The following is a 27,488-nucleotide window of genomic DNA, read 5'->3' as shown; positions in this document are numbered from 1 at the left end:
AGGCACGAACGCTACTTATCTGGAAAACTTTTATTACACAAACGAGGGACTCACTCAAGACGCCAACTGGTGAGTCCTCACTGAAACTAGAAGTGGTCATGAGACACTTGGTCCCTGTCAGAGTGACAGACAGCGGCCATTGTCCACTGAGAGAAGAGTATTGTTAATGACGTAGATATCCCTGCGGAAATGGTCCAATCAACATTTAGTGGTAGGCGGGGCTTAGGCAAGAGGCTAGCAACAGTTGCCCCGGTGAAGGCAAGGCGCCATAGTCACGGTAGTCCTGGCGACGAGAACCAAGCAACGGGAGTCAACAACCCGAATGTAAGGAAAAAACTTAGCACTAAAATGATAATACCGGGGGAAAAACAGAGGTGAACTCCTCAAAATGAGATTTCATTGTCATTTTATACTCTCTAAAGTTGCATGGTTGTTTTCGTTGGTGTATTCGTCTGTGTTTGCGGAAAGTGTTCGAGCATGTCGGTGATGAAAGTGGTTGCGGGATTTTTTTTTTTTGCATGTGCAGGCGGTTGTTATGGCGATGTCAGATCTCCGATCAGAGCACAAGATGGCGGGTGTGTTGTAACGCTTGTGACTACTCGACTTTTTTCCACGCCTATTGTATTCATCTTTCGTGGAGTGGCACATTTAACTGCGTGTGCTGTTTATGTCATGGCCGAAGAATTACAAGCACGCTAGCAATAGCTTGGTTGCTCAAGCGCACATCAAGCTTACTTAAGTGACGAGTTGTTAGCTGGGGAAGCTATCACTCTCGCTAACTCAACACACCTATAAGCGAGTGAACCTTATGTTACCCACGCACATATTTACAATCCACTTTCTTGGATCGCGTTTTTATAAACGTGCGTATTTGGGAGTTATGTGTTATTTACTTTGAACCCCGTGGGAAAAGTTTTTTTTGTGTGACATTGAACTCACTTCCCTGACACGATGTGCTCGCTGATCATCTACGCGTCGTGTTTACCGTGTGGGTGCACACCGGAGTGGTTTATCTTAGGTTGGGATAGTCTAAAGTCCTGAATGGCTGGGTCCAATAATTGTGCATGTGAATTCAGCCTCAGCTACAGAGGCGATAAGGTCATAGTGGTAGCTAGTTCATATGAATAGCCCTTGCTTACTTTATTACAATTGAAAACAGTTTGTTGCCTTTGTGTTGTTCATTTTTTGTTAGATGTAGTGGACTGAAGCTGAAAAAATCCTCTTCAAACATGCACGCACGAGAACACACACACACAGACTAAGATTTGCGTGGCAATGTGTTGCAACAACACAAGTGGATATGACGTCAAAGACATGTTTGGAGGATATTCGCAATTGAGATTGTCTCCCTCTTTTAATCAACAGAGGTGGCGCCTCAAAGGATTGGTTGCCATGGCAACTTCTGGCTACTCAGAAGACCTCCAGCCTCCGCAGACCAACACGGTAACCATAGCATCAACTCCGGCTTCCACCACACCCTCTTCCACCAAGACAGCAGCACACTTCCTGGCCGGACTCCCACTAACCTCTGGAAGCATTGCATCAGCCAATCAATCAGCCAAAACTGGACAGGATGCACTTTCGTCCCAAGCTCCATCTACCCAGGCTCAGAGCCAGAAGGCGGCTGTTCTAGCGGCTCCTACACAGCACTATATAAGCTCAGAAATCCAGCACACTGTGGCCCAGAAGAGTAATGGTCAGAACACCTCACCCCAATACATCATAGTGACGGTTACAGGTGAGCAACATGTGACAAACTATTGAATTCCTAAGCTTGCACGATAATTATGGGGGACATGAGATGTAGGCAGTCAAATTTATCATTCCAAGCAAATCAGTCGAAGCTGTCAATAAGCTTGATGTGGTATGATCAGTCCTAGCGTCAAAGAAATTGAAAAGGATAAAGGTTGAATTGTTATTTTCCTGCCATCGTCTAATCCTTTTAATTTGTGCTCATGATGTTTAGTCAACTCAGTGGTAAGTCATTATTACCATTGTCAGCACACTAAGTAACGTGCGTGTGCGTGAATGAGCAGACCACAACAATATAATGTGATGCATGTGGTTGCTAGGTTACAGTGCACCAAATGTGAGGGATGGAATGCAGCTTCTCTTTGAGGTTGCTGGAGAGTTAATGTTATAAGAATGTATCTTGAGAAATAGTAGCCATTCCCAATTACTAGCAAAAGAAATCTGTATCCGTGGCAACCTCATTTGTGATAAATACGTGTTTTCTGGATGTGAGGTTCAACTTCATGTTCTCCTATTCCCCTTGAAGTGACAAATATTAAATGTCAAAGAAAATATTTGGCATTAAATAAATCTGCTCTTAATGGGAAGAGAATAAAAAGAGAATGAGGCCTTAGGCTAATTCTTTTTTTGGATGTTTATTTTAGGTCCATCTGTTAGTGGATATTTTTGCCTGCCGGTGTCAAGTAACACAGTATACTCTCACCCAGTAAGTCACACGCTGGGACAGGCGGGCGTGGGGCTTGTCTGAGGCCTATTCAATCATCTTGATAACGGTGCATATTTAATTAAGCTGGAACATAACATGACAGCCAATATGTTGTTGGCACTACTCTGCTTCCATCAATCTGTTTATATTTGTGAGAGAAGCCTGCTTATGGCAGTTGAAATTGGCTGTAGTATAATAATAATAATAATTCATTAAATTTGTATAGCGCTTTTCAAAAACCCAAAGACGCTTACAGGGAACAAGGCAAAGACATACATGAGGGGAGGGGGACGGGGAAGAAACAATTGGATAAAATTAAGAAGAGGAAACCAGTTATGGGTAGGGGAGGTCATGAGCTTGGGAGAAGAGGTACGTTTTTAGACGGGACTTAAATATGGGGAGTGTGGCTGAGTCACAGACAGACTGAGGGAGAGAGTTCCAGAGTCGGGGTGATGTGCAGGAGAAGGCTCTGTCACCGAAGGATTTTAGTTTAGATTTTGGGACTGTCAGACGTGAAGTATTGGAGGATCGGAGGGGACGGTTGGGGCAGTAGGGGACAAGTATCAACATCCATGCAATTTAGAAGTCTAGCAAAACAAGGGAGAATTAAAAGCGTTGCTTTTTTTTTTTTTTAATGGAATGTTCCATCGGAAGCTAAGGTGAGTAAATTCCCAATCGGCCTTATTTGAAGTTTATGCTTTTAGACAATAATCAAACTTCACCATTTCATAGTCCATGATCTGTCTCCAGTTGTGCTTTCATTTCAGATGTATTGACAAGTTAGAAGCAGCAGAACCTCTATCAGACACTCAGTGAGAAGAGTTATAGCAGAGAGAAAGAGAGAGGCAGAGAGAGTGAAAGTGAGACAAACACAGGCTTCACTGGAAAGGTTTGTTCCATAAGTCACAAGATGCAGCTCAGCTCTGGAGGGGTGTCTCGGTGGGACACCTAGGGGTAGCATTCAGAACTTTGTTAGTACTAAGTCGTTTGTATTTTGCATTCAAAATGAGTAAAAGGTTGCTTTGTTCATTTTGGCGTCACATTGCAAACTGGGAAATCCATTCGTCTAAACGGGTTCAAATGAAAAAGGAAATGCGTGAGCCTTCCCTCCACATGTTGTCCATCATCCAATAGCCAACATCCCTCATGCGTCCCATTTTCCTCTCGCATCCAAAATGCATGTTTACAAGATGGAGGGATTGCTCTCCATCTGGGGAGATTAGCTGTCCGAGCCGGTCGTTCTCTACACAAGTTATAAAGCAGAGACGAGGGCATTCTTGTCAGTTTCTCCTCGGCTGGACCCAAAAACACACACGGGATGTTCTACACTGGTTTCTGTTACAATCCGCAAGCCGCATGTCGTGAGTTGCCTTATTTGTACGTGCACGGCTTCTTTGTCGCTCATTCAAGTCTCTTTCTCACTCAGAGGGTTCTGCGCAGTCTAACGACAGTCTGTCAGAATCCAGCTCACCTGCCCCGGGTGTGCCTACACGGGTGGTCCAGCCAGTGCAGACCACCACTCAGGTATGTTCTCTGCCGATTAATGACTTGGACGACAATTTAATTATGACGTTGAATGTATTTACCAGCAGAGGTCAGTGTTGCAGACGGTGCCACAGGCTGGCAAGAGGGTTCAGTCAGGACACGTCAATAATCTGCAGTCTGCGCACATCAACCATGAGGTAAAGACAAAAAACATCTCATAAAAATGATTCAATCGCCATCATTATCCAGTAGAACCACCAAAGTGCTTATTTCAAAAGAATTTCCCCTCAGGAAAGAATGGAAGATTTGTTCTGGGCTTATGTGTCTCATGATATTACTTTGGAGGTTACTACACTAACCAGATTGCCACTGCTAAGTATCTGGTTAATGGAGATACTTGAATTCTGGAGCTTCAGCAGCAGTCCTCCAACTGCTAAGCCCCAACGTGTCTTGGGAAGTACGCGAACATTCCCAGTAGAGTGGCAGGATGTGTGTTCGTAGCAGACCTACTCCTGTTGTTTCCGTAGTTTCCTGTTCATGTCATGTGAAAGCAGTTGGGATCTTTGACAGTACAAAGTCAGAGAGACGCATTGTAAAAAAACGAGTGGGCTGCTCTGTTCCAAAAAGGTGTGCCATCCTGTTGCATGATTGCAATAACAACTCAGCTCATAAATATTGAAGAAATAAATTCAAATAACCTGATACTGTTTAAAGCTGAGTATATTTGACCAAATTAGATCCAAACTTTTTGTCCATCCATATTCTGATTTGTTGCTCTCCTACAAAGCTCCTCTTTCCTTGTTTTTCTTTCAAGGTGGATCAGGCGTACTCGGGCCAGGTGCAGTATGTGGACGGAGGAGGCTCCGACAATGCTTTCACCACCTCCTCTATGTGAGTGACAAAAATGTTGACAACTTTGCATCTCTCAGCCATCCAGTGACAATTCTTCCTCCAATTCTTCTCTCCCTCCAGCCGGCCAGGCGGCTACTCTTTTTCCGACTCACCCCTCTACTCTCAGACCCCTCCCGCCTCCTCCTCCAACTTCTACGAGGCCACGTCTAGCTCGGAGTCCGACATCAGCGGCTCGGTGACCTCACAGACTCTCTCCTCCTCTGTTGCAGCAGCAGCTGCTGCCATCGGGGGCACCTCTGCGAGTGGCTCCGGTTATGTCATTCAGGGGGCTTATTTGTTGGGAGGAGGGGGTGGAGGAGGACAGAGCTACTCCAGCCCAAATTCACGTGCCCCTCCGGCCACTGTGAGTACTCCAGTGACTGAATGGGCAAATGAACAGATGACATTTTTCTCCGAGACAAAGATTCATTTTGGGTTGATACCATAAAATGTGGAAAAAGTGAAGCGCTTGGAATGCTTTCTGGGTTATGGCAGGACATGACCACCGTGGCTGTGCTCTTCAGGTGCAGTGGCTGTGTGACAATTACGAAGGTGCAGAGGGGGTGAGCCTGCCTCGCTGCACCCTCTACTACCACTACCTGCTACACTGCCAGGAGCAGAAGCTGGAGCCGGTCAATGCCGCCTCCTTTGGCAAACTCATCAGGTCCGTCTTCATGGGGCTCCGCACCCGAAGGCTCGGCACGCGGTATGTACAGCCGCGCTCGTTGTTGTCATTCACTTGCGCACCGCCTCCTTGTAAGTTTTGGCACGCTTGTTTCAGGGGGAACTCAAAGTACCACTACTATGGACTCAGGATCAAATCTGGCTCCCCTCTGCTCAGACTGATGGACGAACAGCAGATCACGGCAATGCGGCAGGAGCCGTTCCCACAGAAAAGCAGGTGGGCTTTCATACAAAGAGGCGCCCCAGTATCCTACTTCGTTCTGACCTGGGTGCGTTCTGTCCAAAAGGGTAAAGGCGGTTCAGAAAACAGAGGGGATCGCCAATGGGACCTCAGGGGGGGCGTCCCAGCAGCAGGCAGGAGTGGTTTGTGATATTTCGGCCCAGGTGCAGCAGTACCAGCAGTTCCTGGGTGAGGAACTGGCACATTTAGTTGAATGTGTACAATGATGTTTTGTGTCGCGGAAGAAAAGATGCTGTAGTGGTGACGCCAGTGTGTCCTCCATCTTGTGTAGAAGCATCACGTCCGTTGCCTGATTTCGTTGAGATGAACGTGCAAGAGCGCAGCCTGCCTGATGGGATCCTGCCTGAACACCTCAAGGCCTTTCAGACGCTCTACAGGGAACACTGTGAGGTAGGCAACAGAGAGGTCAAAAAGTCACTTTGGTTTTTGTCATGTTAGCATTTTGGCAAACATTCTGCATTTCAGAACGCAAACACTATTTTAGCAGCAAGCACTGCCGTCCTCCTTCATCCTGTTTTTTTCCTTTCTTGGCAACAGGCCGTTTTAGACGTGATGGTGAACCTTCAGTTCACTCTTGTGGAGACACTTTGGAAATCCTTCTGGAGGTTCAGCCAAAGCAGCGAACCAGAAACTCTCAATCTGTGAGTGCCAAAAGTAAAACACTTGACCCACCACCACAGCTCCAATAGCAACCACATGTTCTTCCAGTCACCACGAGTCGGAGAAACGTCTGCCAAAATCATGCCTCGTGCTGCTGTGCAAGTTTGAGCCTGTACTAAACTGGACGAGAACGTGTGACAACCTGCTCTATCAGACGCTGGTGGAGATCCTCATCCCCGATGTGCTCCGACCCATCCCCAGTAAGGATGCGACGGGATGACAAAGGTGTGCAAAGTGAGAGCAACCTGTTGATTTTCAACACGTTTCACGTTTGTCCTCAGGTGCCTTGACTCAGGCCATCCGTAATTTTGCTAAGAGTCTGGAGAGCTGGCTGTCCGGCGCCATGATGAACATCCCAGAAGAGATGGTTCGCATTAAGGTTTGTATTCTATTCCTCAGAGGTGCAATCATTATTTGATGAATCAACTACTAATCATTATTTTTGAGACTTGAGAGTCAGTAGAGATGAGTAGATGGCTGAGAATGTAGCGTTGGTGCCCCCTCAGGTGGTGTGTGTCAGCTCTTTTTCCCAAACGCTGCGTCGCTATACCAGCTTGAACCACCTGGCCCAGGCAGCCCGTGCCGTTCTCCAGAACTCGGCTCAGATCAACCAGATGCTCTCTGACCTCAACCGTGTAGATTTCACCAACGTTCAGGTCTGGCGATGCCGAAGAACACAAGCGTAGCAGGACGTCGGAGAACCAACCTTGTCTCAACCCACTTAACCCCCCATCAGGAACAAGCGTCGTGGGTGTGTCAGTGTGAGGATCAAATCGTCCAGCGGCTGGAGCAAGACTTCAAGATGACCCTGCAGCAGCAGAACTCCTTGGAGCAGTGGGCCTCGTGGCTGGACGGCGTTGTCTCTCAGGTGCTCAAACCTTACGAGGCCAACCCCGTCGCCCTGCCCAAGGCCGCCAAAGTCTTTCTGCTCAACTGGTCCTTCTATAGGTGAGTGGCAGCTGGCCAGAATTAGGATTTGTTGCCGTGTGCTAAAAGTCTTAAAAATGTCTTGCCAACCACCAGTTCGATGGTCATTCGGGACCTGACCCTGCGCAGCGCCGCCAGCTTCGGATCCTTTCACCTGATCCGCTTGCTGTACGATGAGTACATGTACTACCTGATCGAGCACAGAGTGGCTCGGGCGAAAGGAGAGACCCCAGTTGCCGTCATGGGAGAAGTAAGTGTTTGAAAATAGGGAAATAACACAACACTCAGAAAAGGTTTTGGACATTCTGTTTTCAGATATCCATTTTTTGTGTGAGTTTTCTAGACCTTGTCAGATGTTTCTCTTCTGTGTTTTAGTTTGCCAGCACAGTCAAGAACCGATCCACTCCGGACCTGGAGAAAGGTAACATCAGCACACTTGGTAGTGTCTTCTTTTTGCAGTCCTTTTGACCCCTCGCCGTTTCTTCCCCATCAGATGAGGAAGACGATGACGAGGACGAGGAGAGTGAGGATGAAAGCGCAGATCTGGTCTTGCAGTCCAGCTCTCTGAGCATGCTGGAAGACAAGGAGCTGTTGGAGCCACCCGCCAAGCAGCCCAGGACCTCTTTAAGCCTGCACAGTCTGACAGAGACACACAATACACCGGCTTAGAGGAAAACACACACACACACACACAGAAACCTTTGCTTTAACGCCATCAAGTCATCCCATCCTGCACCCTTTGTCATGTGTGCTGGGTGTTGTTTGTCGAGTGTGCGCATGTTTAAGAAAACAGGAGTGCCCTTTATGCCAATGATGTATTTTTTGCTTTTTTGTGCTGCCATTTTGTTTCTCTTTTGTCATGTAATCGTGTATGATCCCTGTGCCTTCCCAGAACATTCAGTGGCCAGCCCTGCACAAATACCACATTACCTGATGGACACTCATGATATTTCCCTGAGTCTCCCTTGTCCTGCCTTAACCACTAACCAGATAATGTAGAGAAATTGTCCTGGTGATGTCCAAAATCACTCATATTGCCCTTTAAGCAATGTCTATGCAGGGGTGTTTTATAATCAGGATTAATGGATTTTATGGGCTCACTAATGGACAACTGGTTGTGGATGCCATATTTCATTTACTTTCTGTACGTCCTTTTTAATTTGGCCAACTAACTGATTCGCTGTGCCTTTGAGAGATTGCTAGCCCAATTGAACTTGTATTCAATATCGTGTGTATTGTTGCATATATATATGAGGGTTCTGTAGCCTTGTTGTCTTGAACTTTTGTAGCTATTAAAAATCGTGAGCCATGTCTGTCGAGATTGCCATTTGTCATCTTTGCTCAGCCTCTCCATTCATTTCCTTCACTACTTCATGCATACAATGCAAAGACAAACCACCTTCCAATTTAAAAAAAAACTTGAATAAGCTAGATTCAGAAGCACTCTTATTGACTTCAGTTACCTGTGTACTAAAGGAGTTGTATCATGCTATTTTAACATTTCCCGTTATTTATAGGGATGTATATGATTATATATTGCCCTTTGCACAAGAACAATCTAGTTTCTTATGAAATATTAGTTATTTTGATGGCAATTTTTCTGACTCGGAAGTAAGACTCGTTTTACTCAAACCCCGCCTTCGCTGTGCTCACACATATGTTGGTAGCCTCGAGGTGCCTTCAATAACCGCTCATAAAGTATGACATCTCAAATTTACACAGGAATGAACATTTTAACAGGGCTAAAAGCCCAAACAAATGATTTCGCATGATATGGCTCCTTTAACATGATGTACCAGCTGCTGTACAGTGTTTTGTAGTGGTAAAGTTTATTTTTCATCCTCTGGTGTCGTATATCCAAATTGTATGTTGTTTGACCATAACTTGCCTTAGGAAACGTTGTGGTATGCCTACAGAACACTACTAAGCTTGATTTTTAATGTGATGTTGGACCAGGCCTGGAGATGTGCTGAACTTCCCAATCAACCCTTTATATAATCAGGTTATTTTGTCAGGATTTCAATTATTTTCTGAGACCACTTAATGAAACAATGTGTGTTTGTTGCCCGGGCAGAAATCTATAGAAAGAAAAAAATTCAAATGGGGTTTCACAAAGTAGTTTTGTTCTTGTAATGTGGATTCTCCCATCAATCTTCCACTGCTGGACCTTCCATCAAGAGATCCTATTGATGTCCCTCTTAAAACCTTTGTACAATCTGTCCCTCTTAAAACCTTTGTACAATCTGTGATCTTTGTAGCTTTGTTGTCATTGACTAAAAGGTTGTGATTGCATTCTCAAATATGTGCATATTGTATTTGTTTACTGCAGTGATTCCCAACGCGCACTGGTGCGCCGAAAGATAGCGTGGTGTGATGTGGAAAACTGCCTTATTTCAGTTAATATGTCGGAGTTATTAAAATTTACCAACGTATCAGCATTCAAATGTATCTATGCCAGTGACAAAGGCATTAAAACGAATTACTCTTACATTCAATGGCCGAATGAATAAGTCACGGCTTTGGCTTGGTTCGATTCATTTACAGGCCAAGTCTTCACACTGAGTAAGTCAGTCTGTGAGTAACTTGAGACAAGATCCATATTTTTGTTTGGTGGTGTCCCTTGAGACTCTTATGTAAAATGGGTGCCTTTGAAACCCCCCATCTTCGTATCATGAGAACATCACTCAAATCGGATAAACACAAATCGTATTGTTTGACACAATCTGCAACATTTCATTTTGACAAAACTTCAAGAAATATTCCTAATTCCTTGCTAGGAATATACAGCATTACATCAACCAGTGAAACATGTATAGGACTTGAAGAACCAACAATCATGAAACAAATACTTTTATAGACGCACCCCCAAGATATTTAGAGTAAACAAAGTTGCTTTGTTCTGTGCAATGAGAAAAACTACAGCCTTGTGAGTCAACAAAAAGGGGGCAGAAATACATATTCCTTTACAGGTGCAGGTTGACGTACTCACAATACTCTCTATAGCAGACAAACACTTTAGTTATACAGTACTTATATACTGTATAAGAAAAGAACTTAGTTGTGGCAATCTTTATCCAGTCCAGTTCGTTTTTTTGTACTTACAAATTAAACATTATGTAAATACAGATGTCTCTCTGAAACAAACAAAAAATAATAATGTGCAGTTACCGGTATATGACACCGAGTACAGTTTTGATGTGTACGTTATCACAGTGCAGTTGAGCCCCAAGGCCGTTCGTTCGCTCTCCTTTTGATTTGCACCCAGCATCACAGGACAATCCATGTGCATCTCTCGCTATCAGCCAGCACCTGAAGAGATGATCCTACATGGGGGAGGAGTAAATATTAATTCAATAGTACTTAAGCCTATTCAACCAATCTTCAAGCACTTTTTGAAGCAGCTTTACAATCCGTTTATTGACTGGGGAAGATGACTATGCCCAAATATGTCTAGACGGAAACAAGCCTCGGACAAACTTAATACTGTCATGAAGTCAATCTGCAGCTTCAACTGACCTTTGTGTAGTCCTTCGTTGGTCATGCGATTGATGGAGCGCGAGCTGCTCTCAGGAATGAGACACTTCATCAGCGTGTTCACGCAGGACTTCCTGTAAGAACTCCACACACGCCCGCTGACGTGCGAGACAAGTTATATGCTTTACTGCATGCGTTTGTACATTGTGACAACAGGTACAAAAATTAATTGGTTAATTAACAACTCATTTGTTATTGACTCACTACTATCTTGATTAACTGTTTTAAGACATTGTTTAACTTAAAATAGTCCCAAATCGTTAGAATTTCAGCCTCTTAACAGTAATTATTCTCCTGTTTCTGTAGTGAAAGTATTATTTTGTGACAACATGGCATGCTAACTTAGTATTTAAGATGGCTTCTCTGGCTTTCTCCTGTTTATTATCGGACTGTGCGGACTACTGTATAGGTCTCAACTTTTCATAATTTGCCTGGTCCTGAGACTTCTACTCTGATGCGACTTGTAGATTTCAAATCTAGAGCTTGACATATTTCCTTTCATTGTACTGCCAAACATACCGGCTCTCCTTTTTTGGGTACTCTGAATAACTGAACGGCACATTTGAATAACTGAAAGGTCAGAGTCTAATCAGGTTGAACAAGTTCTGGTTGGATTCAAAACTTCTGCATCTAACATTGCAAAGGCCTGACTTAACATTGCTGACTCAGCAAAATGAGGTGAAGCGGGCCTATATCATGTAGGATCACACTGGGTGTTTGCTTACCTGGTCTGACCCTTGACCTCTGTAAGGTCACCGATGCCTACAGTGCAACACACACCTGTGTTAAGGTCCCAACTGACCTGCAGGTTTGAATGGTACGTGTTGGACCTGACAAGAGAGAAAGAGCTTAAGAAAAGAAACTTCAAGCTTGTTCCTAAAAAAGTAACAAAAGACCAACAGCACCTGCAATGCTCCGAAGGGGAGAAAGCCAGTAACAAGAGGCCGATGCTAATCATGACTGTGTTGGTCTCCGGGCAAACCTGACACACACACGAAAACATTATCAGGCACACACTTTAATTCAAAAGTGCGCGGGACTGTGTCGTATTTGTTAGTTTACCTCTAATATGACCACATCATAGTCGCTGAAAGAGCAGAACTGCGGCGCCCAGGCGGCGTCTTTCCTGATCACCTCATTAATTAGATACTCAAAGTCCAGAGTCAGCTGCTCTACACGTACACTCTGTAAAATAACACACACATATGCAGAACCAATTCACTCAAATGCAGGCATACAATGAGAGATGTCAGAGTGGAATTATGTTTTAGTATATGTGATGTTTATTCTTTTTTGTCTTTGCCCAGAGGTCTTTTTCGTGGCAAACAAACTATAGCAGTCTGTATAACTTGGGCTATTTTTCCCCCCCTCATCTTCTCTTCATTGTTTATTAGTTACTATAACAAGCACGCGGGAATGCGAGTGATGTCATTTCAGTGATTGGCAGCCGAGACGAATGTGCTATTTTATCGTAGGTTTTACCATAAACGTGCAATAAATTCCGTTTGCAAACCCATGCTTTTGATATTTCCAGTATGTCACAGACCTGTCCATCGTGTGGCTCGCTGACCAGCTGCAGGCTCCGCCCTTTAAGATCGGTGACGGTGAACGGAAGCTGTACTTTATCGTCTTCATAACCTTGACACAAAAAATGAGACGCAAATCAATAAAGGCAAAGAGACTAAGATGTACAGCGTCGCAAGACAACTGAAAACGTTTTCCTAATAACAGCTAATGTGCAAAAAACAACATATTCAAGGCCTGAAAGCTAGAATTTCCAAAAATAATGATCCTTTAATCAAACGCAGGGACAATTATGGGATTCAATTGAAATGAGCAGCCCTCTCAGAGTGATAATGAAAAATTGAACAGACAGAACGTTAGACAACAACACCATTACATTGACTCTCATTCAATTGTGCAAGTGGTCATAATATGGCAGGTGTGCATATACTTTGTTTTGTTTTTTTTACCTGTATCTCCTCCTGTATTCTGCTCCAATGAGCCTGGCTTGGAACAGTAGTGCAGACACGAGTAGTTGACATATCCAGGTTCACTAGGGTCAACCTCCTGGGATGCAGGTGGGGTGGGAGGGGAAGAAGCCGATGATGAAGACGATGCAGGAGACATCATTTGTTCTGATGACTGCGTTAAACTATGGCCGGCTGTCGACATTTGTGGCAAACATGTCCGTGTTTCTTTCTGCATAGACTTTGGACAATCCTGCTCATCCTGCTGGCCGTTTACCACCAGCGGCTCTGATGGTTTCGGTGCTCCCTCTTTTTCACCTCCACCCGCTCCGCCTTGGGCCCGTCGGAAGAGGTCGGCTGCGAATTCTCTGGCTCGCATTGCTGCTTGTGTTTGGTTGGGAGAAGGAGGCGCAGGGGTGAACCCGCTCTGTGTCGGGTGCCTATCAGGAAATCCCTGAGACAACGAGGAAGTTGAGGCAGTGGGAGAGGAGCATGTGGACGCCTGATGTGACAAAGCTGCTCTCTTTGTGTAGAGAATTGGGGATGACGGACCAGCCTTGCCTGAAACAAACAAAGCCAGTTAACTGCAATTTCATGTTTGATAGGTAGGGCATAAAGCTATGACAATATACTGAGCATAAAGGACAAACGATGCAGGGCTCGCTGCGACCAGGTGCCCTAATTTCTCAGCGGGACGCCTAAAAAAAGGATTCTCTGTGCATATCTGCGTGCATACGTTGGGGTACAATATGGGTCTGTGGGGCCGATCGGTAACCAAATCGCAAGCAACAACCATCCATCCATCCATCCATCTTTATACAGTCAAATTGCCTTGATTCTGACAGCCTCAAAATAGAATGTAGCGTCTCGCAAATGTTGATGAACAATTAGATATGAATGGAATATTTGTCACCATGACAGGCATGTACTGTAAATTAAACGTTAACAAGTAACCTGCCAGTATGAGCCTGACGAAGAATACACATGCAATTTTTTTTATTCCATACTTATTTCTTCACTACTGTTGAATTACATGTTGTTGCTGCTTGATGTTGACATTCTTGTAGCGAGCTGCTCACTGTGGTCAACCGTCAGCCACTCATGAAAACTAGTTACTGTTCGTCAGTTCAGTCTGGATATATCATGTTTATTAAATAAATAAATATTTACCTTTGCAGAGAGAGATACCACAAGCCACTAGAGAGTAGCTGGTATTTAACAGGATGACCTGGTCCTTTTTCAGCTGGAAAGCAGGCTGAAAAGTAGGAAAGGGGTACACCACCTGATACTTGCTGTTGAGCACGTAGCCGTGCTCCAAACACTCGCCGCTTCCTGCACAGACCCACGAGAAAATCAGAAGAGCCGTACAGGCTAAGGAAGCTAGGTCAGCAGAAGAGGTGATTTGTTTACCATTGCGTACTGATGTGGTCGAGGGAAGTGTACAACAACAGTCGGGGCAAGGCTGAGGTGGAGGCATTGAAACGATTGTCATGGAGATATCTCGGTAGTTCTCGGCGCTCATCAAGTTCATCAGGAGAGAGCTGAAAGGTTGCGTCACGTAGACAAACATGATTACAACAGAATTAAGTAGAATGATCTGAAGCGGCCGTGTGTGAATAAATACTGTCTTACTTAAAACCGAAGATGACAATTTTAGACTGGTCATTTGGCCACCCACACACAGTGAGGTAAAGGTCATTGTAGATTTCTTCACCTGCAAACAGGCGCACATATTGAACCTAGAATGAAAATACATAGAATAGATAAGTGTCAAATGCCTCACTCAATTCTGCAATATCTTCTAAAAACTGCTCACCAGTGATAGGACACGATTTGTTTTACCTGTCTGAGTCGACTGTGGAGATTAAACTCCCACCAATAGAGATGGTAGGTATAGAAATAAAACTCATCATCCTCTCCCCAGTCCCTGGTGTAGGACAGAACGTAGCGGCCACACTTGGTGAAGCCAAGGAAGATATGCCTGGAATCAAACGACATAAGACTGCATCACCGGCTTGTTTGTGGATCAACACTAGTTTGCTTAAAATAAACATCAGAAATGGCAACGAGTTTATGGGTGGAAGTAACACTTACCCTGCTCTCAAGTATTCCTCACTGACAATGTTCTTTAATGGGACACACACTCGCGGAGGGAGCTTCCTGAAAAGATTCTGGGAGAACTGCCCTGAAAGCTGCATAATGGAACAATTACAACAAAAATATTTATTAGCTGGGAAACACGATGCAAAGCAATACGTGACGATTCACATAAACGTCGGCTGTTGTGGTATATTTGCACATTATTGGGCTTGCCAGCCATCCTACGTAGCTAAAACTCAAACTAGTTTTGTCACATGAACAATGTAAATAAACAGAGGTGGCGGCATCTAAATCATGAAGGAAAGCAGCCCTTGAGGACCGGATTTGGACACTCCTGTATTAGACACACTGCTGAACATCAGCATGTGCAGTACATGTGTGATAAATGGCATAGCTGGCAATATAAAGACAAACAGATATGTTTCTACTTGTGCGAGGGCTCCCGCCAACTATCAACATTGTCAGTTAATATGTACATACTCAGTATTGTAAGGTTGTCCCAATGCAACTTTTTCACTTCCGATACAGATATTGCAGCCTCGATTACTTGTCGATACATATTGATCAGCAATTATATCATCAGAAATAAAACATGCTTTTATTTGTTTTTGCATTAGAGTTAGAAGAGAGTTGATCAAATGATACTATTACAAACACCAAGAATCTGGAAAGCGTAGTAGGGCTGTGCCTTTCTTCTAAGGATGTCATGGAATTCACTGACATTATGTCAATATAAAGCACGGAGTAATTAATAAATTGGAAACGATTTGTATGTTATCATTATTAGCTTTTAGTTTTGTTATACACTTCACATGCCTCTTCTGCTTGCCCTGACCGCACGTCCCAGTGTTAAGGGTATGTTTATGGTTTAACAAATGTGCCCTTTTAGGAGTCTCCTGAAAAGTGACTATTTTGGAGGTACAAGGTTTCGTCCCGACGCCAACTATATGCTAGCTAGCAAAAGATCCTAAAGTAAGCCCAAGTGTAACCCACAAGAGTGTACGGAAAAGGTGCTGGCTGCTAGCTTCGAATGATTCTCTTCCGTTAATTCGCGTTGGTTAGCCAACGAGCTAGGTCGCAGCTACAGACGCTCATGAAAACAAGGCACATCATATTACTCCAAAAGCATTGTTGCCAAGGTGAAGCAAATAACAATCGCACCTTCCCTCGCACGAGAAGTTTCACGACGTGGTCTTTGTGCCTTCTTTCGGTTCTGTGTTTGACAGCCTTCTTTTCTGATTTCGAGCTGGGCGCCATCTCGAACTGAACTGTTGCTCGTGTTGAGACCCGGACGCGGCTGATTGGTCAGCTGCTGCACGAGACCGACGAGGCCAGTTTTCACCAGTCGGAGTCGGTGTCTCATTTATTAAAACTATCCTCGATCCTCTGTTTACTTGACACGTTAGCTCCTCCTATTATTACGCCTTGAAGGAGTCGAGTAGAACATCAGAGGAAGAGGCAATTGTTAGAAATGAGACGTTTACTTAGATTAAGTCAATTTACGGAGATGTCTAATAAAGACAACCTGACGTCATCTGTGCAATAAACTTTCTCCGTCAAATTAATTTCGGAATTGCACTTATGTAAAAAGAAACATTCAAGTGACTACATTGCTTTTAAGCATCAAAATATTTTGAGACGATCACTAAATATTCATAGATTTTAGATTAAATATCTAGAATTAGTCAAAAATTTTACAGCAAAAATATAAACATTTTATATTTTTATTTACTTCGCTAACTGATCTTGAAAGGTAACAAGACAACAAGCAACAAAGACAGATTGACTTGCCAGTGGCGTTAGAGACAAGGGAATCGTGCCAGAGATCAATTAAAAATGTTTAATATTGTTGTTATACTGCGCTATATGAATACATGCCTTCGCTATTTTTCTATTCAGAAGTTCCTCTTGAGGTGTGAGCTTACTTTACAAAAATGTAGGACTGTTTATCTTTACCTGTCTTAACATGAGTAAATTTTAGCCATAATCAACTAACAGAAGATCACCAAGATGTAAATGCTCTAATATGTCCCATTGTTCAAATGTGTCTCAATGTAGCCATGACATAGTCTAACAAGGGTCATGAAAAGTTCCTTGATTCATTTTTGTCTTTCTCTGTTTTTTTTTTTTTTTTTTGCTGAACTCCGCTCACTTTCGCCAGTATTGTTCCGGTAAGTAAGGTTATTCACTACTGGGCTGAGGAAGTTGAACAAGACCAGGAGGTGTAAGTCTTCATTTTTCTCCTTTTACATCATCCAAAGTCAAGAGGGCCTCATCTTCAGGTTGGTGATCACTTGGTGGCATACTAGGAGAGGAAGGCCTGGATCTTGATATGGCTGCTTCATTCTTTAGAATGATGTTTTCAATCTTGGACTTCAACGTGTATCTGTCATATATTGTCTGACAGCCAACATCCACCATCACTTTTGAACATTTGGAGCAAGGTTCCAGAGCTTCTGTTTGAATCCCCACAGAGTTAGTCTGGCAGAAAAACAAACATACATGCACATCAATAGGGTTATAGGCCTACAAATCTAAATGATGAATTGAAATTTAAGTAGGACGGATAAGGAATTAGCTTGAAATTTGTTTTGTTATAATAAAATATCAATTTCTTTGTTTTGTGGATGACTTTCCTTGATTTCTGCACTGTAAAAACGTTACTTTACATTTTTGGATGTTGTAGACAGACAAAATGAAGGCGTTTACAACCTCTTTAATACTTCCGCTTTATTTGGCAGTGCATTTATTCAAAGATTAAAAAAAACGTTTAATATGCTTATTGTAATATACATATATGATAATCAGATTTACACCACATCGTACAAAATAAAAAATATATAACACTTACTCTATATCGTTCTGTGTCAGTAGCATCTAGAGGTGAGATCATACTGAGATCCAACAGGATGTTTGCTGCGTCGAGATCGGTTTTGGCTGAGTCCAGCACTTTGATTCTTTTCGTTGCAGATTTGCTTGCGAATGGCTTCGGTGTTGGTGCTTTTCTTTTGCGCCTTATAATAGGTTCAATCTGCAACCACAAACCAAAACGCTGTACAAATCTCCTCAAAAACTCGGATAACTTTCCATACAATTCACAACATAACACGATTGTTATGAGAGGCTACTTAAAAAATAAATCAAAACAATTAGACATTGAAACATTTTCCCAGGTCAGGCGCTAAGGGCCAAACGGGCAAGCAAAGAGTAAAGAAAATGATCGAAATGGGCTTACCTCTTCGGGGCAAGCAGTGGCCGGCAAGGGATCGGGGTTGTCATCTGTAGGACCATGTCCCCCAACGAAATGTTTACTACATATGAAGGTGAAAGGCTTCACCTTGCTAGCGTTAAATTGGTCTTTTGGACGTCCGCACAAGCTGACCCATCGTTCACATTTATCCTTCTGAGTTTTTGGCTTCGGAAAACGAATAAAGAATACATCCTTCATATGTGGACGATCGTAGTGTCTGGAGTCGCTTCTGCAAGTTCCATAGCAGCAGTGTTTACTCGGCATATTTTTTTTTTCCTTGAGATAAACGGGCAAAAAATATGCAGTACTAGCATGAGCAGTCTGCGAGCGCCTCTTTGTTGACCCCTTTCCGGTTCAGACTGTGACGTCACGCTGCCTACCATCCACTATGAATCCCCAATGCCATTCACACCCATGCTTAAGGTACATATAACATTTTTGGAACAGTGTTAACTTCTCTCTGCTTCTTTCAAATAAAACATTTGTTGTTTCACAGTTATACCCAGAAACCTGAGGACTACCATAACAAACGCTCTTGATGAAAACAAATTTGACACACTCTAAATAGTTCTTGTGAATGCCGAATTCATTAAGTCATTGGACTTAACCGAAAGATGTTGTAGATCCGAATGTTTTATTTTTAAGTATTTAAAAACAAGCTGTAAAAAAAAAATAAACAAAATACAATGATAGAGCCTACTGGGGGAGGGGGAATCCTTTTTCGATTAAGTTGTAGCTACTGTTTAAGTAACCAGAGGGAAGACACATCCACACATGGGACACACAATCAGCCAGTAGGTGAACTTATGTCATTTTACAGTAAACCTGCACATGTACTCCTGCTAAGTAGCATACAGACATGCACAGTACCCTCCGGGGAAAAAAATACAGTGAATGAAATTAAAAATAAAAATTGCAGGGTACATGACAACTGCAATTTCAACAGACAACTTTTAAACGTGACTTAAAATGTACCAGAAGAAACGGAATTTCAAAATAAAAGTGAAACTCATCAACCCGAATGTGAGCATTGTAGACCTTCTGCAGTAAAGATACTCATAATTTATAGTTCATAGTTTTGAAAACAAAGATGTATTAGAAGATGTGGGTGAAATAAGGAAAACAAATAACTAATTCTATCGAGATAATTAATTAGTGCGTTGTTTCAATGCATGAGCAAAACTTTCTCCCTTATTCCATTTGGGGGGAAAAAAAACCAAGTCAGTCAACTACCAAATTTAAAAAATAAGATTTTGAAAGAAGTGTAGATGGTTCAATAATGGTCTTGAATTGTTGAAGCAAAAAACGGAAATCTCCACCAGCAGAAGTCCCAAGAGCCGACAAAACCATCCACCCACACAAAACTTCATTACTGTGCCTGGAAAAAAAAGTCAAAGATATGCGATTTCGTTTAAAATGAATGTACTCTAGCAAGCAGTATTTTAAGAAGGTGCAACAATATTTTTTCGTTTCAAACTTTTCTCCTACCTGTTGCCCCTGCTGTGGTGGAGCCCCTTGCCCAGGGGCCTGCCCTCCCTGCCCATAGTAGGCAGCTTGCTGTCTGTAATATTCTGCCCAGGCTGCACTGTAATCCGGCTGGCCACCAGATGCCGCTGCTGCTCCCCCAGCCGGTGCCGCCGCAGTTCCCGGAGCAGCCACTGGCCCTCCTGCAGGCTGGACTGAAAAATTAACAGCACAATGCACATTATTAAAATAGATAATTTGGGAAAATATCATTGCCATGCAGATGCTGGTTAAAGAGACTCATTAAGTTTATTTATCAACGTTTTCTGTACACACTTACCCATGCCCATCTTTTTGTAGTATTCCTCCCAAGCCTTTGTGTAGTCTGGCTGACCGCCAGCTGTCTGTTCAGCTTGGTTCTGGTCCCCTGCTGCTCCAGGATCTGCTTGGTTCTGTGCTGGCATAGTGCCCCCTGGCTGTTGACCGTAGTACTGTGCATAGTAGGCCGCCCAGGCTGCATTTGGGTCTGCCGCTGCCTTATCTAATGGTAGATTGCAAAGAATAAGATCAGGCATTTCTTTTTGTAGCTAAAACATGTCCCCCAACTCTTTATTTATATATATATATATAAATAGAACATTACACTTTTGCACCAGACCAGTTTCCTCAAACTTCCTCAACTCACCATTACACCAAACTTAGTAGGAGCCCTTTGCTTGTGACTCTTTAAGGAGCCTCAGCAATGCTGTTAGTGACCAAGTATGATGATTTCTGCGTCATTTCTTGATTTTGTTGGCCATCAGTAATTGATTCAGTCATTCTTTAATTATGCCCTTTTCTTTGAAAAAAACAAAACAAAAAAACAATGTAATCGCGACATCAGGCAGAGTGAGTTTGGCGAAAGCATATTTTTAGTAAGACATCTGAAATAGTCTCTTAATGTATATTTTAGGTTGCGTTTGAAACTTCAGGCTCTCAGTTCATAATTTGGTCAGTTCTCCCTTTTTCAAAAAGGCCCTACACACTAGCTTGTGAGTTTAATTCTTTTTCCCATATCACAAGGGATTTGACACAGGACAGGCAGATACACCAATTTTATGTTCAGTCTCTCTGTGTAGACCAAGTTGTTGGGGGGCACCCGACTTGGCCAACACAAGTACTGATGACTAGAATGTCGATTACTCACTGGGGTCTTGTGGCCCTGGGTTCTGCCACTGCTGGTAGCTGTCCCCCCAATTCTGAGCACAGTACTGGGGACCACCTGGTGCACCTCCACTGTAAAGACCAGGGCAATAAAACAATGAATGGTTTTAGTTCACCAAGTAGTCTAGTCCGGGGCTAAAAGTTAAAGCAATTGCTACATTTAAGGATTTACATACTGTGGTCCACCACCAGGAGGTCCAGCATTATAAGGGTTGGGGCTGTAGGGGTTCATGGAACCACCAGGGCCTCCTGGACCTGGACCACCACCCACAGGACATAACGGGGCCTGGATAACCAAGACATGTTTCCTTTATTAGTACACCCCTTCAATGTGAGCCCATCTAATCACTGGAATACCAAGCAACACTTGAATGTACCTCAATCTTTTCTTCTATAAGTTGCTTTGCATAGTCTATCTGTTGTGGAGAACCTCTGATTGTGAACAGTTTGAAATTTGGGTCTCCATCTGGTAGCGGCTGACGTAACATCTCTACAAATGCACCGGTCTGTTGGTTAATGGCTTTGACGTTTTCCCCTCCTCTGCCAATCACGAGTCCACATTTGTGAGCAGGAACAGAGAAGGTCATCTCTCCCCCTGGAGGACCCCAGCTTCCCTGGCCTCTACCCCGACCCCGTCCTCCTGGTGGCATCCCTGCACCAGGGGGGCCCTGTGTGAAAAAAATAAATAAGAAAAGAATTTAAAAAAAGAAATCTCTCGATTCAAACTACTTGCACCGAAAAAAAATGCCCAGGTTGCACTTGACGGACCTATTAATTATGAACAGTAATTTATTAAGGGTTTAGATAAAAAATATTGGCGTTTGCAAAAGTGTGTCAATGTCGCACATGTGCATGCAAATGGTAAGTAAAAAAAATAGCCAAGAAAAGCCACATCAGCGCCTTGTTTTTGTTAAAATTGATCACAGTATGCAATTTTATTACCATCGATTGCCAAGCAATTAAAGTTCCTGTACAACAGTAACACCCAGGTTTTTCCTGTAACCCAAATCCATGCATGCACAAATTCCTAACTCTTATCCAGCCTGCAGCTTCAGACTAATATTCTGTAAGGTTTTACTGTAAAAGATTCACACATACAGAACAAAGTGACTGTCACTGGAGCAAACGTTTCAGCTATATTAAGATAGCATCGAGTCCGTTTGGAAGCTTCAGAAAAGTGGGCAATTGTTTGCACCGCGACAGGAGTAATTTATGAATGTTTACACTCCATAAAAGGTCTGAACCAGTGTGAGAAACGAAACCTGGTAATATTTGTTGTTGTTGTTGTTTTAAATACATTTTGCAATAACCCCCCCCGAACACACATAATTATGGGGTGTTGTGTGTAGAATTTTGAGAGGAAAAATAATTATTTCCATTATGGGATGAACGTCTATTTTTTTTTAAATATTTTGAGTTATTTCAGCCTAAAGTATACTCACCCCCTGGCCCCCGTCATCTCTGGTACGGATACTCTGTATCAGGTCTGTGATGATGGAGGCGGCATGTTGACACTGATCCGGAGGACCCGTAATGTGTGCCATTTTTTCAGGACCGGTGCCATCATCTAAAAGGTCAACGTATGACATTTATCAATTGATGGGTGTGTATTTAAAGAGCCAACAACAGCAGGAAAGGGGTGGGGGGCAACGAAAAGGCCTTCAAGTATAGGATCCAGCAAAACCTGCAAGATTACCACATTTCCACAAGTACTTACCTGGTTTAAACTGTATCTTCACTCCAGCATCACTTTGGATCTTCTTAATCATCTCACCACTTCTTCCAATTATGACCCCCACTGCATGGCGAGGGACACCTATCTGTAAAAATCCCAGAAATGTGGCTGAAATGACTCAGTCTTGTATTCAAGCACATTTCAAGGTCAATTTAAGCCTTTTGTGCTTCAGTTGCTGTGCAGTCGTAAATTATTCAAACACACTCTCGCTACTACTTATTCAAAATGAACAGGAATAAGTGTGCTACATCTAACAAGCTAAATGTATTTGTTGCGAGAGAATCTGTCACTTGCAAGCATTTTATGCAAATGTCAAGCCCAAGCAAACTTACATCAATGCCACTACCCCCTATTCTTGAGCCATATTCATTCCGGTCACCAAAACCTTCCCGTTCTCGTAGAATCTCGTTAACCATCTCCTTAGCTTGCTGCAAAACAACAGAAAGCCAAATGAATGGCCGCAAAAAGCAGAGAAACTAAAAACATGTTTCGATGATGACTTTCAAGTACCTGCACTTTGAATGGGTCTCCAATGATGCGCAGTGGTTTATCTACATTCGGCGGCTGGGAACCATCTTGAATAAGGATCATTTTAACTCCGGCTCGTTCCTTCAAAATTGCAAAAGAATGTTACGGGATGCACAGCTCAATAACAGAGTGACATCAATCTATCCATCAATTTTCTTCCGCTGAGCCGACCGAAGTTGGGTGGGTCGCAGGGGGCAGCAGCTTTAGCAGGGAAGCCCAAACTTGGGTTTAGTGCTTTCTGACTCATTTGACAAACCTGTAGCTGCTTGATAGTCTCTCCTCCTTTGCCTATAATAAGTCCAGCCTTGCCCGCAGGGATGACCATCTCCTGCATGGAACCCGTCTGCCCGTTGGGCGAATCATGTCCCCTTGAGATGATTTCATCTATGAGCCCCTTTGCTCTCCTGAAACAAATAAAAAGTGCAATTATGAATCGAATTGTTTGAAAACACTACTATATTGGGCAAAGCACGTGCAGTCGTCAAAATACTCTGAGTTGAGGATTACGCTGCGAAAAAGACTTACAGGAAGCAAACCAAAAGCTGCAGCGCCAGACAAGCACAGCGATCCCCCCGCGTTTTCATTGTCCACAATTAGTTTCTAATTTCCAAGTTGTGTAAATTGTATTTATTAAACCTAAAGAATATACCAACTTTGGGACTATACTTTGCACTTTCTTTCATAGTTGGGTTGGTCCTGTAACCTATACTTAGGTGCAACTCACATACATACGTACAAAACATTTGCATTTTAACTGACACCCAAAAGTCCTGTTTCCCAAATTGTGTTGTTGACGGTAGCTAATGAGTTCTTTTAAGTTAAAAAAAAAATTTCTGTTGTGTAACCGGAACTGGTTTGCTCGTCATCAACATGATTAGGGAACGGGGAGTTTTTATTTAGTTTAAAATGGCTTATCTTAACAAAAATCTCAGGTCACATCACATTGTGGCCAACGATAGAATCCTAGTCGGTTATTGCATTTTTTGGTGCTTTCAATAGTAAATCCTTGTCGTGGCTGATGCCGCATATACTCAACTACTGAGCTGGCTGGGATTTGTTGCCATGAGATGCGGCAAGCAGGCGACATTAAGTCACAGCACCAGTCTGAGCTTTAATGGCCTGGTCTCAGTTTTTGTAAAGTAGATTTCCCCTCAAAAATGCAACATACTCGGGTTTCTTTTTATCATGCAATTTTTTGACTCATGCTACTTAAGTGACTTGTACTCTGAACTGTCAGGTTCCGTGTCCACCATTAATAGAAGACTACTACAACCGGTAAGCATTCTACTTCACCTCGTACTGCCATGAAGGCTTTACTGGGAAGGCTTTACCACGAGTGAAAATCTTTTCATTAAAATACTTCAAAATGAAATACTTCCAACTAAATTATTTTGTTGTGATTTTAGAGAATGTTTTGAACATGGCAACGTTGTTGATAAAAAAATTGTGTCCATTTATTAACGTATAAACTATTCACATTAAAATCACATGACTTATTTTTTTCCTTTCCTTACTTGGGTCATGGCAAACATTATTAAACACTGGCAAAAATGCTTAACAATACCATTTAGATCCTCTGTAAACGGTAAACAATTACATATAGTAAATAACTTTATTTATTTTATTTTTTTAAATGGACACATTGCTCCATCTTGTGATTGCATCTATAATTAGTTCATTTAAATTCGCTGATCGGCCCCATAAATTCTGCTCGTGTAAAACCCTTTTTCAGAGTTTAAATTGTGTAATCACGCTTCTCCTTACTTCTTTCACCAGTGCTGAATGTTAATCTGATTCAACAGCACGAGTGAAAACGGCTCATATCTTAAACTATCAGGGTTGATTAGAATGGCTTTGACTTGGGGGCTTACTTTATGGCATCAGGCGAACCTGTCAAAGAAACACTTCTGTCCGAAAGACCAGCACTGTCTGAAATAACAGAAAAATGTGGAAAAATACAAATAAACACAAAGAGCAGAGAAGACTAGAAAGTTATCAATTTGGTTATTGTGAAGCTCACCGTGTGCAATCTGAACTTTGCAACCAGATTCCCGTTGTATTTTGTTGATGTGTTCACCTCCTCTGCCGATGACTAAAGGACAGTAGGCAATTGCAATTCTAATTTGAACATTTGTACAACACACAGTTGTATTGTTCATATACGACTTAAGAGGTATGGATGCACTTACCGAGACCAACCATAGAATCAGGCACTCTGCACTCCTCTGTCATTGTCATCATGCCGGGCCTGACACTGGAACCAGTTATACAAGAAATTAGAAACTACATAACCCATTAGAACAGTGCGCTGTTGAAGAATTAGCACAACAAAAATAGCACAAATACATTCATACCTCTGTTGAGCCAGGGCAGCCAGTTGAGCTCCAATGGCTGCAAGAAAGAGATAAACATTTGAGTGGCTGGAAAGTGAGAGGATCCAGCAGTTGTGATAAATCAATGTGCACAGTCAACATACACAATGACGAATCTCTTTCATTCTGTGATGCTACCTTCTTGGCATCTGGTTCATCTAAATAGAAGGAAATGGTAAGCCTCTAACATAATAGCAGTTTCAGACAAAAAAAGACATTTGGAGAAAATTGGCAACCTGCTTCTTCAAGGGATCGTTTCTGTGCGGCGAATGGAAAACCCTCAGCTCCTCCATTGTTGCTTGCCATGTGACCACTCTCACCACTGATTTTAGCTGCAATCTAGGAAATTGAGAAGTTTTACTTGAACATTCAAGAGGGAGGTGTGTGTATGTGTGTTGAATTCTTACTACTGCCTGATATTTGGGGCACATGCAATGCAAAGGTTGCATTTATTTAAAAAAATTAGGGTTTTAGAGCTGGCTGGACTTCATTCAATTAATTAATCAATCAATTCTGTTGCTGAATCAAGTTTGGGAAATTCTAAGGACACTAAATTGATCGGAAAAAGGCTGTTCAGGTTCATGTACAAAAGCAGAACACAGAACATCTCTAGCCTATCTAGTCTTGAAAAAAAAAATGGAGGGATGGGGGGATGGATAACTGATATTACAAATTACAGAAACCATTTATTTGAATTATGCGTGGCTTGGGTTTGGGCATTATCTACCCAAATTACTGTAGATACAAATGTGTGATCCAATTCCCTTCGATTTATATTTGATTCTCGTTGATTAATTCCGTTAATACTTCACATCTCGACGAAAATTTAAGGAAAGACTAAATTGTACGATTGTGAACCCGACAAAAATATCAGTTGCAATGTAGTAAGCATTGTAGTCAGCGGTTATTTATAATTAAGCTGTACAAATGTATGGTATAGTTCATTGTCATTCGCAAATAGCAATCTGTTAGCCTCACTTCAATTAGTGCTTTGACTGAACTTTTTAATTTATTTTTTTGCCAAAATGTCCAGGTTGAACGGAAAATCTACGTGGTCAAAATGAAACATAAAGGGACAAAAGCGGCGATGTTACGATTCTGGAGTTCACAATAGAAACACTCAAAAGACGACGGTCCAAATTGCAATTTCGAGCGGGCTCAGGTCAATCAATGCCTTATAGCAGAATTCACTTGCCGGTAGCATATCGCTACAAGCTCGCTAGTCAACTGAAGCTAACGACACGGATAATCAAGCTAGCTAAGCTACTATCGAGGTAAAATGGCTCGACAGTTGAATTCGTCAGAGTGCGATTATCACGGTTTACCTGTCTGGCTCTTTCCATTGCGTCTGCAAAAGCATCTTTTTTCGCTCCGGCGCCGACGCCATTGGTCGGCAAAGAGCCGAATCCGGACATAGTGATCACAAGGAGAGAAATGACACACGGGGGTAGGCCGTGTGGCTTTGGCCGGGTCGGGCTGCGCAGAAGCGGGAAGGCCAAAGCTTGTGTGGAGCGAAACAAGAACGCCAATGTAAGGGAGATCGCTTACCACGCCGGCAAAGTTCCCTGCTTAAAATAACCAATCAATGTACGCTACCCTAGGCCAACCCCGGTCCGGCCTTTCTCAGCCCCTTTGCTCTCTTTCCAGAGCTAATGTTAACTCCTTAAAACGGCGCCACCTCCCGGCCTGGAGTAGAACCAACAGATCTGCGCCTGCGTAAAGTAAACAGGGCATATAATTTTGCATAAATATTTAGGGCACGCTAAGATCCCCACCAGAAAGTCACAATGTCACAAAGAATAAATCATTTTCTGATCTCTTCTGACACACTTGTGTACCACAGTACCTTGGTCGAATCAGTTTTCTATGCAATATTTCTGTGTTCATATTTCATTCAACCGAAACAGTTCAACTTCAAAGTTGGAAAATGTGTGAAATTTGTATATTATTTAATATATTAATGCTGACCATATCTCAGGGGCACTT

The 27,488-nt window shown here is 42.7% G+C and overlaps 4 protein-coding genes across 7 annotated transcripts; 1 reads left to right on the top strand and 3 right to left on the bottom strand.

Moving 5' to 3' along the window:
• Positions 1–219: 219 nt before the first annotated feature.
• rfx1b (regulatory factor X, 1b (influences HLA class II expression)) lies at positions 220–8,665 on the top strand. Of its 3 annotated transcripts, none has more exons than XM_037251813.1 (18): positions 220–324; positions 1,366–1,738; positions 3,885–3,982; positions 4,051–4,140; positions 4,758–4,834; positions 4,916–5,198; positions 5,359–5,540; positions 5,616–5,735; positions 5,806–5,927; positions 6,031–6,149; positions 6,297–6,400; positions 6,468–6,619; positions 6,701–6,798; positions 6,926–7,075; positions 7,156–7,367; positions 7,443–7,596; positions 7,722–7,767; positions 7,840–8,665. In XM_037251813.1, the coding sequence occupies exons 2-18, from the start codon at positions 1,393–1,395 to the stop codon at positions 8,013–8,015; spliced, it is 2,529 nt and encodes an 842-aa protein (XP_037107708.1). In that variant the 5' UTR covers positions 220–324; positions 1,366–1,392; the 3' UTR covers positions 8,016–8,665. The 3 variants fall into 3 exon arrangements, with proteins under 3 accessions (XP_037107708.1, XP_037107689.1, XP_037107698.1); XM_037251794.1 differs by having other exon boundaries at positions 4,048–4,140; XM_037251803.1 differs by having other exon boundaries at positions 253–374; positions 4,048–4,140.
• A 1,388-nt stretch (positions 8,666–10,053) lies between these two features.
• dcaf15 (DDB1 and CUL4 associated factor 15) lies at positions 10,054–16,337 on the bottom strand. Its single transcript, XM_037251826.1, has 13 exons — positions 16,112–16,337; positions 14,945–15,042; positions 14,693–14,831; positions 14,483–14,589; positions 14,261–14,391; positions 14,021–14,182; positions 12,854–13,411; positions 12,427–12,518; positions 11,943–12,065; positions 11,786–11,862; positions 11,606–11,710; positions 10,863–10,978; positions 10,054–10,669 (listed from the first exon to the last, which is right to left on the bottom strand). Exons 1-13 carry the CDS (start codon positions 16,205–16,207, stop codon positions 10,614–10,616), a joined length of 1,860 nt encoding a protein of 619 aa, XP_037107721.1. The 5' UTR covers positions 16,208–16,337; the 3' UTR covers positions 10,054–10,613.
• A 350-nt stretch (positions 16,338–16,687) lies between these two features.
• Positions 16,688–18,726, bottom strand: si:ch73-311h14.2 (uncharacterized protein LOC556846 homolog). The gene is made up of 3 exons (XM_037255715.1): positions 18,186–18,726; positions 17,802–17,981; positions 16,688–17,431 (listed from the first exon to the last, which is right to left on the bottom strand). The coding sequence occupies exons 1-3, from the start codon at positions 18,462–18,464 to the stop codon at positions 17,183–17,185; spliced, it is 708 nt and encodes a 235-aa protein (XP_037111610.1). The 5' UTR covers positions 18,465–18,726; the 3' UTR covers positions 16,688–17,182.
• Positions 18,727–18,817: 91 nt separating this feature from the next.
• Positions 18,818–27,140, bottom strand: LOC119125334 (KH-type splicing regulatory protein). Of its 2 annotated transcripts, XM_037255694.1 has the most exons (18): positions 26,828–27,140; positions 25,739–25,841; positions 25,607–25,660; positions 25,485–25,521; positions 25,320–25,384; positions 25,151–25,222; positions 25,002–25,059; positions 23,387–23,534; positions 23,113–23,211; positions 22,935–23,030; positions 22,585–22,687; positions 22,310–22,434; positions 21,245–21,535; positions 21,044–21,153; positions 20,851–20,939; positions 20,005–20,205; positions 19,689–19,879; positions 18,818–19,578 (listed from the first exon to the last, which is right to left on the bottom strand). In XM_037255694.1, the coding sequence occupies exons 1-18, from the start codon at positions 26,915–26,917 to the stop codon at positions 19,570–19,572; spliced, it is 1,941 nt and encodes a 646-aa protein (XP_037111589.1). In that variant the 5' UTR covers positions 26,918–27,140; the 3' UTR covers positions 18,818–19,569. The 2 variants fall into 2 exon arrangements, with proteins under 2 accessions (XP_037111589.1, XP_037111597.1); XM_037255702.1 differs by lacking the exon at positions 25,607–25,660.
• Positions 27,141–27,488: the final 348 nt, after the last annotated feature.

This window comes from Syngnathus acus, chromosome 1 (assembly GCF_901709675.1).
Source record: "Syngnathus acus chromosome 1, fSynAcu1.2, whole genome shotgun sequence".
NCBI lineage: Eukaryota > Metazoa > Chordata > Actinopteri > Syngnathiformes > Syngnathidae > Syngnathus > Syngnathus acus.
The sequence above is the reverse complement of the archived record's forward strand: the minus strand, read 5'-3'. Positions and strand labels throughout refer to the sequence as shown.